At 39.7% G+C, this 12,361-nt stretch overlaps 1 protein-coding gene across 1 annotated transcript; it reads right to left on the bottom strand.

The window, feature by feature from the left end:
• Positions 1-8,436: 8,436 nt before the first annotated feature.
• Positions 8,437-11,777, bottom strand: LOC103847704 (ubiquitin carboxyl-terminal hydrolase MINDY-3). The gene is made up of 7 exons (XM_009124785.3): positions 11,102-11,777; positions 10,732-10,810; positions 10,507-10,643; positions 10,296-10,407; positions 10,036-10,212; positions 9,575-9,646; positions 8,437-9,465 (listed from the first exon to the last, which is right to left on the bottom strand). The coding sequence occupies exons 1-7, from the start codon at positions 11,479-11,481 to the stop codon at positions 8,653-8,655; spliced, it is 1,770 nt and encodes a 589-aa protein (XP_009123033.1). The 5' UTR covers positions 11,482-11,777; the 3' UTR covers positions 8,437-8,652.
• Between the last annotated feature and the right edge of the window lie 584 nt (positions 11,778-12,361).

The following is a 12,361-nucleotide window of genomic DNA, read 5'->3' on the forward strand; positions in this document are numbered from 1 at the left end:
TCCTCAAGGAATTTTGGTAGCTCCATTTGACATCACTCAAATTACCATAAGGAGTAATTTACTCTCTCAAATAAGAGGTCGAGTTGTAGCACTTAGAAATCAAATTCCCAGGGAGATAATGCACACAATAGATCTATCTAGTTATGTAGTTAAGCTAGGCAAATAGGTTTTAAAGCAGTAAATAGCAGGGGTGAACAAGTAACTCTTTGATTAATTGATTTGGGTTTTAATACAGATGTGGGAAACGTTAGACTTAGGGCTTCTATTCAGACAATCAGAATTATAATGATACAAATACTAAACATATAATGGATATTCTAGAACTCAAACAATAAGAATAGTCGTTCAACTTTCGTATTTTTAGACTATCTATCGCCAGATCTAGGACCTCAACTGTCGCTTGTTGGTCCTAATAAACTGTCGATCGATTCCAACAATGGGGTGTCGTTCGATACACCTTTCAGACTGTCATGCCGTCGATCAATACAACTAATGAGTTGGCGATCGATGAACCTTCCATAGAACATTATCGCACGGATTTGACGTGTTCACTAGGTTTAACTAAATCAGCTTCCGTTTGTTTCTGGGAATACTAGCACAATCTAAACTAATTCTGACAGAGAACCAAGCTTCCGCTTGCTCCCTAATATCTGTAGGCAAGGTCCTAGTTAGCTACTGTAGAACACAAGCACTAAGAACAATTTAGTTGATTCATATCCTATCACTTAGCAATTTTATATTTTGGGAATCCCTCATGAATAGCTGAACTCTAAGTTTAACAAAGAAAACTACTCAGACATGGCTAAACAATTCATAACAACAAAATATAAAAACTGCATAAATCTTTGTCTAAAAGCATACGCAGATAAACGACATTTCATGTGAATAAATAAAATCTAGGCAGAAAATATGTTAACATTAGAGATGAATTAATAGTGTAGACATTATTATTGTAGAGGTCGGTCACCCTTGAGTCCACAGTTAGCTTGGAAATCTTCATGTGAATGGATCCTGAACCTGTATGTGTCAATAGATGGGCAGATTTCCTAAATGACGTGACAACATAGCTCTGTGGGAGAAAGAGATTTCATGGCCATAGCTTCAGCTTCCTTAGCCAAGGTTTTCACATTTTGATGGATTTAGATTACACTATGAAAGAGGAAACCACTACTTACAGATTATAAGAAAGCGGATGCACAGATCTAGAAGATGATAACAGAGGAAGAAGGATCAAATCGAAGAGCCTGAGATCATATTGATAGTTATGTTGCTTGAACAGAAAGATATTGTGAAAGTAAAAGATTGTAAAACGTATTCTTAATATCTAGCTTTCATAGCAGCTAAGCTTTATATAAAACAATGAGGATACTAGTCTAAAAGCACTTAGGATGTTTATTGTAACAAATCGATAATTATCCAGTAAAAGAGAAATATCTATAAAGTCAATAATAAAGTTTAAACCAGTATGATGTTGGTTTGGATTACTCGTGACATAATCATGTCACACACTATACGATTTATATAAGAGAAGAATCAACGCAAGGCGGAACAAATATAATAAAGGAGTGTGTATAGAACATCATTGATTGATAAAGAAAGGGTCACTGTAACGGCCCGGTTTCTGGCCCAAAAAGTTTCATAAAGAAATGAGTTTTTCTACGGTCCGTTTGACAAAAACCTAGGGTTCCTTCCTTCCATCCTATAAAAAGAACTGCAGCCCCCTTCTTTTGTCTTATCACAAATCTGAAGCGAAGCTCTGCAGAGAATTCCCGGAGGCCGAAAACCCTAGCCGTCGACCTCTCTCCCTCCTGCGCCGTCTCTCTCTTCTTCTTCTCTCTCCCTCTCCGTGATCTCTCTCCTCTCTCCCTCCTCCTTGCCGGTGCCGTGTGGTGGTGGTGGTGGTGGTTGCAGCCGATTGGCGGTGGTGGTCAGATCTCGCCGCTCTCTTGTTTCCTTGTTCCAGATCTGTTCAGATCTCCTCTACCTTGTCTCTTATTTCTAGATCCAGATTCAGATCTAGGCTAAGGTGGAGTGTCTTGAACCCATCTTGTTCTCATGTTCTGTATACTCCTTTATGTTGGAGTTAGGTTTGATTAGACCATGTTTGAGAGTTAGGATGATAGAACATGGTTATTACTAGGTTGATAGATGAATGGATCATGATGCATAAGAACCCTCATACTGTTAAATGGGACTTAATGAACTGTCTTTTGTTGTTGTGGTGATGAATGATTAGTAATTGATGCTTGTATGTTTGGATGTGTAGTCCCATGAGTGGTTTGTGATTAAAGCTAGGATGCTAGAAAGAATGAATGCTAAGATGATAGATGACTACTGATTGCTATTGATATTGTAAGTGAAACATGAGTGGGATGAGTGACACCGATAATGGGTGGCGTCTAGTGAATGAGTTCAAGTACAATTCTAAGTGAAAAAGGAAAGTGAATGAGAAAGAGAAGGGGTAAGTGAAAGTGGATAAAAATGTGAAAGGATAAGTGAATGTATAAGAGAATAATGTTAAGGTTAAGCATGGGTTGGGAAATCATATAGAGTCTAAGGGAAGTATGTGTGGTAGTAGTTCTACGCTAGGTATCCATAGGAGCTGTGGCAAATCCACAAGAATATGGAAGCACCCATAGGAGATGTGGCGAATCCACAAGAATATGGGGTAGAAGCCTAGCGGGAGCTACCCACAGTGAAAAGAAAAGATGTGCCAACCGCAAGAGGCGGGATATAAAAACGTGCATTGTAGATTTCTTAGTTCATGGTCGGTTAACGGGGTGTTAAAGGTGTCACAGGATTGAGTCGGTCTGGTATGATGAGTCGGTTAAGTCTAAGGTTTGACGTGTGTGGCAATGAGTGAGATCATTGTATTGATTAATCACTAGGTTGCTAGGAATGTATGGAGTTGAATGTTTGGAAATAATGATGATGATATGAAATGTTAAGATGCATTAACTGATTGTAGTGGCTAGTCAGCCCTAGTTCCCGCATAGAGTAGTATAGAGTGTCATGCGGGCAGGCTGTTCTAGAGTCACTTCACTGAGTAACTTGTTGCTCATTCCTCCATTTCCATTTCCCTGTGTGCAGGACTGTAAGTAGAAGTATATGGATGTGGGTGTGACGGTATTTCAAAGAAGGTTATGCGTCCGTCGACTCTTGGGACCAGTAACAGGACACGTAGGGTTGTCTAAATGAGTAGACACGTGTCCATAACGCCCTTTCGATAAATCCGGTGGGACGCCGGGGGATCGGGCCGTTACAATTGGTATCAGAGCGGGTTAAGATCCCTTAGTTCCGTCCTAAGGGATCGGCATTTCCGACGTTTTCAAAAAAAAAAAAACTTGTTTTCACTAAAAGAAAAGTGTGTGAAAGTTTTGATTTTTCTGAAAGTTGTGAACGATTTCAAAACCACCCACTATATCTATATTTCTATTATGGTTCTGGTCGGATGTCTACTTGAAGGATGTCTTCGACAATCAGTAACGACCAGAGTGACAATTACGGTATCGTGGACCTGCATGGTGGAATCCGATCTACACTCGGTGAAGCCCATTGACGAAGTTTCATCGCCAGACACATGAGTTGGAGTGGTTGAAGGAAAGCCAGAGATGGAAACCCAACTAATGTAACTACCGAGAGCGTGAAGGTTGTGGCGGATATCATGGGTTTGGAGGAACATTAGAGGTGCAGTAAAACAAGTTGAGGTCATAAGTCAATGAAGGTATTTCCCGAGGAAAGACATATATCTAATGGAGGGCTAGTTCTAGGATATCGGCCAGAGAGACATGAAAGTAAGGGAATACAATAAGGATGTAACCCTCCCCTGAGGAGATTTGTCGGGCACCCTCTAAGGGGGCGAGAACTGATTCACCGCTTCCTGAAAGAAATGAGAACCGATCTGAAGAATAGTTGTGACGTGCAAGATTATTGGGATCATGAGCTAATCTAGAAGGGTGCAGAGTTATAGTTTTGATTGTAAGAAGATCATAGGCTAACCAAGCATCACATACTCAGAGCCCAAGGGGAACTTGCAACATCGCCATTACCACAAGGCAGTTTCGTTGTGACAAGAGTGGAAGTGCGAGAAGAACCACACTAGGATATAATGGATGGGAGCGTACTACCAGTACAATCAATAGGGCTATGATAGGAGGTTCGTTTATTAAAGAAAACATGGTCAGACCGAAGGACTCAGAGGACAAGGATATGTTTGGTGCGGAGTAGCTAAACACCAAGTCGGGGCTGCTGGACTCAACTAGTAGGATCCGCGGTGAAGTGTTATCCTAACTACCGGTCCCGGCAAGGGCAACTTCAATTGGGGCTACCTGGGTAAGGACCGAGGGAGTATAGAGAATTATGACCATGGGAGTGTATGTGGTAGTGTTAATATCTCTCGACGGTGTGAACCTGCATGGAGACCTGCTTGGGTTGGAGTTTAGAATGATATAAAGTGAAAGAATTTTGGGATCTGTATTTAGAGGTGTACCAGTGTTCGGGATGTTGCAGTGTGTTAGGGATAGCATCGGGGCTTAGCGAGAATCTATACGGAGGTCAGAGATTAATGAATAGGTAGAGATCTAGGAAAGCAGACCGGGACCAAGCACGTGGAGTTAATGTATTGTATTGGCATGTACTCATAATCCTCGATAGGAAAGGAGAGTAGTCTTTAATGGAATAAGGATTAGGATATGGATATAAGCTATCTTGATGTTGAAAGCTGAAGACTTAAGTGGAAAGGAGAATGATTTGTATTTGGAACTGAAAGCTCTAAGTATTGGATACCATTGCTGCAGTAGCCGGGTATGCAGATGCTTTTGAGCATTTTTAAGAACCCATGGAACTGAGATAGTGCATATACCATAGAGCAGAAATACAGAACATCGTCTAGTCAAAGGAACCATATCGGTTAGCACCATATAGTTCGTTGAGTTGTTGGAACCTACAGCAAGTAGCTTTGGAGTTCACTAAGAGCGATTTGACATTATGGTATTGCCAGATTCTGATATCAAAGAAAAATATCCAGAAGACAACATTACGAGTTGGTAATGGACATTACCAGTTGTAGAAGTGTGTCTTTGGATCAACTGATGCGCAACATGTTCCTGTGAAGTGGATGTACGATGCCGCAAGCGTATTAAGATAAGCATGTGGTAGTGATGATCGAAGACACAATATTCTATTCCACCAGAAGAGTGTGATGGTACTTGGGAGTAGCTTGTTAAGTTTCGTGAGATGAAGTGCTCGCTAAGTTAATCAACGGAGATGTGGTTGGGTACCACGCAACGGTGAAGAAAGATCATGGGACAAGTTTATTGGTCGCAATGGGTATTATAGTGGGCAGCAAACAGATTTATCAGAATTCGAAGAGGAACTGTTATGGGTAAAGATAAAGAGGATTTTAATGGAGCTTTGCAGTTGAGATTTTTTTGTTGAGAACAGTGGGGTGTGAGGCCGTATATGATTGATGCAAGAGTTCTATGTGTCAAAATGGAAATGGAATATGATAACAATATATTTTTGTTGTTGGGTCGCCAAGGACATGGCAATCAACCTATGTGGTGTACATGTGTGTTGAGCTTAGAAAGGAAGTTGGTTAATGGATCTGATATTAGTTGAATTCATGCAAGACATTAGCTACGACTCGAGCAAATGGATATCCCCTATGAGAATTGTATGAACAACCATGTTGAATCCCTTATGTTGGACCAAAGTGGAGAAGATCAGAATCTCGAGCCTGAGATGATCCAGGAAACCGCTTAGCAGATATAATTGTTGATGATGAGCTGCTTTATGAAAGGATAGAAGATGTACATGACCATCAGAGAATTACGTCGACAAGAGTGGTGGTGATATGGAAATGCATATGAGATGAAAGCAATATAGGGATGAGAACGCTGTTGGAGAATCGATTTGGGATTTAAGAGGACGTTGGATCTCCGTGAGGTATATGGAACCTGGTCTGTTGCTTGAACCATTAGATTTCAAAGGACGAGTTGTTTACCCATTTGGGTTCGGGATGTTAGAGTTGGAGTATCGACACACGGAATTCGGGGACGAATTCCATTCAAGTGGGGGAGAATTGTAACGGCCCGGTTCCTGGCCCAAAAAGTTTCATAAAGAAATGGGCTTCTCTACGGCCCGTTTGACAAAAACCTAGGGTTCCTTCCTTCCATCCTATAAAAAGAGCTGCAGCCCCCTTCTTTTGTCTCATCAGAAATCTGAAGCGAAGCTCTGCAAAGAATTTCCGGAGGCCGAAAACCCTAGTCGTCGACCTCTCTCCCTCCTGCGCCGTCTCTCTCTTCTTCTCTCTCTCCCTCTCCGTGATCCCTCTCTTCTCTCCCTCCTCCTTGCCGGTGCCGTGTGGTGGTGGTTGCAGCCGATTGGCGGTGGTGGTCAGATCTCGCCGCTCTCTTGTTTTCTTGTTCCAGATCTGTTCAGATCTCCTCTCCCTTGTCTCTTGTTTCTAGATCCAGATCTAGTCTAAGGTGGAGTGTCTTGAACCCATCTTGTTTTCATGTTCTGTATACTCTTTTATGTTGGAGTTAGGTTTGATTAGACTCTGTTTGAGAGCTAGGATGATAGAACATGGTTATTACTAGGTTGATAGATGAATGGATCATGATGCATAAGAACCCTCATACTGTTAAATGGGACTTAATGAACTGTTTTGTGTTGTTGTGGTGATGAATGATTAGTAATTGATGCTTGTATGTTTGGATGTGTAGTCCCATGAGTGGTTTGTGATTAAACCTAGGATGCTAGAAAGAATGAATGCTAAGATGATAGATGACTACTGATTGCTATTGATATTGTAAGTGAAACATGAGTGGGATGAGTATTGTGTGTGACACCGATAACGGGTGGCGTCTAGTGAATGAGTTCAAGTACAAGTCTAAGTGAAAAAGGAAAGTGAATAAGAAAGAGAAGGGATAAGTGAAAGTGGATAAGGATAAGGATGTGAAAGGATAAGTGAATGTATAAGAGAATAATGTTAAGGTTAAGCATGGGTTGGGAAATCATATATAGTCTAAGGAAAGTATGTGTGGTAGTAGTTCTACGCTTGGTATCCATAGGAGCTGTGGTGAATCCACAAGAATATGGAAGCACCCATAGGAGATGTGGCGAATCCACAAGTATATGGGGTAGAAGCCTAGCGGGAGCTACCCACAGTGAAAAGAAAAGATGTGCCAACCGCGAGAGGCGGGATATAAAAACGTGCATTGTAGAGTTATTAGTTCATGGTCGGTTAACGGGATGTTAAAGGTGTCATAGGATTGAGTCGGTCTGGTATGATGAGTCGGTTAAGTCTAAGGTTTGACGTGTGGGTTGCAATGAGTGAGATCATTGTATTGATTGATCACTAGGTTGCTAGAAATGTATGGAGTTGAATGTTTGGAAATAATGATGATGATATGAAATGTTAAGATGCATTAACTGATTGTAGTGGCTAGTCAATCCTAGTTCCCGCATAGAGTAGTATAGAGTGTCATGCGGACAGACTGGTCTAGAGTCACTTCACTGAGTAACTTGTTGCTCATTCCTCCATTTTCATTTCCCTGTGCGCAGGACTGTAAGTAGAAGTATATGGATGTGGGTGTGACGGTATTTCAAAGAAGGTTATGCGTCCGTCGACTCTTGGGACCAGTAACAGGACACGTAGGGTTGTCTAAATGAGTAGACACGTATCCATAACGCTATTTCGATAACTCCGGTGGGACGCCGGGAGATCGGGCCGTTACAGTAACAGTGATTACAAAGAAAAAAATCAGTGGAGGCAAAGTGGAAAAGAAGAAGGTCGGCGACGCTTCCAAGGAAACATAGGATTAGGCGTATTGTGTTTAATATAAGGCTAAAGCAAAATTTTAAGACCCACACGAAATGTCCAATTTCAATCTTCACTATTCAAAAAGATTGTGACGTACCTAAACAAATGTTTCCAGCCTTTCATTGATCGACAAAGTGACATAGACAGTTTCAAAATTCTCTCAATTCTTCTATATAGTGGTATTAGTTATTCATCTATGTTTATAATGGAATTATATATTTTGCATAAGATTTTTAAAAATTTATTACCTTATTATTTTGTTAAATTATGACATATTTAATACTAATCCAATTCAAATGAAATTTATTAACTTATCGAATATTAATATATATATATATATAATTTATATGATTATAGACTTTATAGCCGTATAGATTTCAAGCTAGCTTATAATATTCGTAGAGAAAGTAACAAACGATAGTAAGGAGAAACGGTGAGGACACAAACCCAGCTCGTCAAGCAGTCTTGAGATGTTCGCCACAAACCCTTCTTGATCGAACCATCTTATTACATCAGAGTATAGCTCTGGCAAAAAAGCTAGAAAGAAGCTTGTAATCTACATCAACAACAGTTGTCCAAAAAAAAAAATCTACATCAACAAACCTATGAACCTGTTTAATAGAATTTTTCAATTGGTTTAAAAGAAAATTATATGCATCAGTTGAACATATTCATTTGTCCCAAATAATGTTCAGTCTCAACAAATAACAAAAGTTCTATAATAATACAACAAAAAGAAAAACGGACAACGCAGAAAGTTCAAACGCGTCTAAACCGCCAAATCAAATAAGCGATGTCCCCTTTTCCCCATAATATAACAGTCTTCAGACTATACTTGGAGGATCTCCAGCCCAGCTACAAGTGGCTCGTGACCACCGAGTTCTGATACAATCGACCAATGGTGCATGCTGTGCCGGCTTAGGCTGGTTCACTTCTGAGTCTTTGTCAGAGCTGCTGGACGCTGCACATGTCATGTACTCTTCTGGTGTCCATTTAGGAGGAACAGAGACGTTTAGTTTTGTGAGCCTTGGCCTTTGCATAGGAACCGTCCCACCTTCCACAGCCATAGCTTGAACACCACCGTTTATATCTGATTTAGCAATCCCATTGAAGTGATAAACATCAAACACTTTCTTTCCCATCATTCCTGATGAATCTTTGATCCCTCCCAAGTCTCTGTCCAGCTCCAAGATCACTTGCCATAACTCGCTCCACACAATGAACCCCATGGCGCAGATCTCATTCATCTTCTCAGTTGGCAGTCTAATGTTTGTTTCCTGAACAACTTGGTGAAAGGCCTCCACGCTGATGAAACCTCCTCCTCCGCTCTGGTCTCTTGCATCAAAAGCTCTTCTTATCTGACATTCTCTCAGCTCAAGTTCGTTTTCTTCCTGGACAGCTGGATCGAGTGCAAACAGGACGGTGTAATGTGACTCGCTGCCAACGACCCATATAGGCCATTTGGGAGATTTGAGGTTCTGACCGACTTTGCAGAAATTGAGAGACTCAAGCAACGTCAGGAAGCCCACCTCAACATTCTTCGATATGCCTTTCAAAAACATGCCGCCTCCAAAATCCATCCTTCCATCAAACACATTAGGAACCGCTTCACCACACAATAGCAGGTTTACGATTTCCTAATAAAAAAAAGGGGCAAAGAGAAAAAAAAATCAGTAGTAATACTCAAGGACCAAAAGAGAGTAAAAGGACAAGTTACAGATCAAAGTGGATTCACAAATGTGTTACCTGGGAGGCATGTCCAAATGGTGCAGTTACTAGGGGGAGGTTTGGATCGTCCCTGTCGTTTTGAACAGTATCCTGTTTATGGAAAAAAAAAATTATATACGGCTACAACACTAGCTGACCTAAATTATGGAAATGAAAAATCTAGCACAATGATCCAGTCTGCAACTTGATATTCTGATTCACATCCGAATCAAAGAATAGTCTAGAAACCTAAACCAAAACTTCTAAATGCTGATGTGGTCGTAACACAGTAGGACTAGCTTGCCTATCAGATGAGATTTTCTCTATAAATTCTATTTCTGGCTATAACGCCAATAGTAAGGTCCACAATGACCAAATGATCCCAAGTTGTTAGAAAAACTGAAAGCTATCGCGTGAATGAATGTCAATTCAATTCCCTAATCTGTCATTCATATTATCGTTTCTTTTTAAAGTAATAAGGATCAAGGTTGCGTCAATACCAGTCCACGGGAGAGTAAAGCTGAAATAAGGAATAACAAAGCACCCACGCGACTCTGGAAAGCAGTTATTGTGCCTTCTATCTTACTAAGGGCACTGGACTGAGTTGTGAATGTCTCAAATCTTAAGATCTTCTGCAAATCTGAAGCAGACTCAATGGGGAGCCCAGCAGCCATTACCTGCAACAGTAAATTAGGGACGCAACATAACCAGTGAATCAAAAGTAATAATAACTTGCACCAAATATGGAAAAGAAACTTACCTCATCTTTCTGATTAGTATTGAGATCCTCAGAATTAAGGAAACTCGCTACTACAGCACGGTTATTGTTTCCACACATAAATAGAATCTCACACATGCTTCTAACAAGGGCCCTGCAAAATCAGGAAAAAAAAATACAATGACAGATGGTGAGATCATGATAACGAAAATTCGGACTTGAATAACAAACACTCTTGAGAGAAAAAAATCACCTTGTTTTTGCTTCTTCTGGTATAGAAGAGAAAGAGTGTGATGCGACATAAGGGTTTTTAGATGTTTTGACACCCAAACTCGGGGAATCTTTTCCTATGTCATCCGGAAAGTAAAGAAGGTATTTAAGAACAAATGCCTACAAAGAAAAATGGAGCAGTCAACTTCCACTGTAAGAACGTTCACATGGTTCAGACAACAAATAAAAAAAACAAGAGAGTTGTTACCTGTAATGCTGCTAAAACACCGCAGGGCCCACCTTCATGCTGCACTAACCCTATAGTAGTTTCAGGATCAGGGCTAAACCTATAACAGAAACACTTTAATGACCAATAAAAGCGAGATATATGCAAATGGAAATTTCGACTGAAGATATATGACATGCCTGACTCAAACAAAATACGAGAAGATTAACCCAACATTGTTGGAGGCTATGCAAATGATTTCTGAAATAAGAGTTCAAATAGATACAATCACAAGCAGTGTACTCATGCATTTAAAGTGTGTTCCAAGTTTTCTACCGATAGATTAATAATCGGACAATCACAGCAAAACGTTTTCCAAAAGCAGATAAAATTTGGAATCAATCCTTGATACCTTATGCCTTGATTAGTCCACTGTGCAAGTATGCTTTTGGAAACCTCATTCCCAAACACCATTGTGAACAGTTGATTAGACTCTTCCGGCGATAACTCCAAACCACCACCGGATCCAATCCCTTTACAGCTATCAGCAACCGTAATTGGCGAAGCCAGAGCTCTGGGCTTAGGAGGGGTCTTAGGCAACGACAGCATTCGTTTCTCAGCCGCAGCAGCCATGATCTCCCTCTGCAACCGCCGTGTTTTGGCCTCCGGCGATTCACCAGATCCGGATCCAGTTTCTTCAATGGGTTTGCTCCGTTTGGCCTCTGGGGGATTGTACTGCATACTCATCTTAAGAGCCAATTCCAAATCCTCGTCGTCTTGATGATTCGCCATTGAGAATACCACCACCGGATCTTAAGATTGCGGACAGGAGAAGAATCTGAGACCGCAAAATATAAGGATGAGAAAACCCAATTCGAGTCAATGACTACAAGTCCCCGAATGGTATAATCATAATGGTAGAATGGAATGGAATGACAGAAGCGAATTAAAGGCTTCTCTTTTCGATTTCAATTGTTTTTAGGGCAAATAAACTCGACAACTTTAATCAGATTGTTTTTCAATTTCGTCTTTTGGACCCGTTTCACGAGTTGAATTATTTGCTTCCTTTTTTTTCCTGTTAATTCACTCTGTCCATAGGTTGCTCGTTTTTAATTAATACCAAGAAAATAGACACGGGCATTCGGGTTTAGATACTGGTCAGATTTTTGGGGTATTAGTTTTTTTTGAGTTGATAAAAACCAATCTATCTATCTATTTATATTATTATTTATGAAGTAATTTAGCTTATTTGTCATAATTTCCATAATTTTAGATAATTTTGCTTATTTGTCATATTTTAATTAGATTTAAGCTGAATCATTAATTTATTAATAGTTTTTAATTTAGTCCATAATTTATTCATTTAAATAATATAACTATAATATATGTAATTAGATATATAATTATTTTGATTTTGTTTATTTGTCATATTTTCCATGATTTTAGTCAATTTTGCTTATTTATCATGTTTTCCATGATTTTAGTCAATTTTGCTTATTTGTCATGTTTTTATTAAATTTTAGCTTTGTCATTGATTTATTAATAATTTTTAGCTGAATCACTAATTTATTAATTAAAAACAATGTCCGTAATGAATTTTTATTTAATAATATTTAAATTTATATGTTATATTAAAATTCTTATTTGTCATATTTTATTAGGTTTTAAACTT

This window comes from Brassica rapa, chromosome A10, assembly GCF_000309985.2.
Source record: "Brassica rapa cultivar Chiifu-401-42 chromosome A10, CAAS_Brap_v3.01, whole genome shotgun sequence".
NCBI classification, from domain to species: domain Eukaryota; kingdom Viridiplantae; phylum Streptophyta; class Magnoliopsida; order Brassicales; family Brassicaceae; genus Brassica; species Brassica rapa.

What these genes read in the sequence shown, in the direction of transcription:
- LOC103847704 (XM_009124785.3), bottom strand. Translation starts at nt 11,481, where the DNA reads ATGGCGAATCATCAAGACGACGAGGATTTGGAATTGGCTCTTAAGATG. An exon ending in GTGTTTTAGCAGCATTACAG is followed by an intron (nt 10,644 to 10,731) that starts GTAACAACTCTC and finishes TTTTCTTTGTAG; the next exon opens with GCATTTGTTCTTAAATACCT. An exon ending in CATTTGGACATGCCTCCCAG is followed by an intron (nt 9,466 to 9,574) that starts GTAACACATTTG and finishes TTTTTTTATTAG; the next exon opens with GAAATCGTAAACCTGCTATT.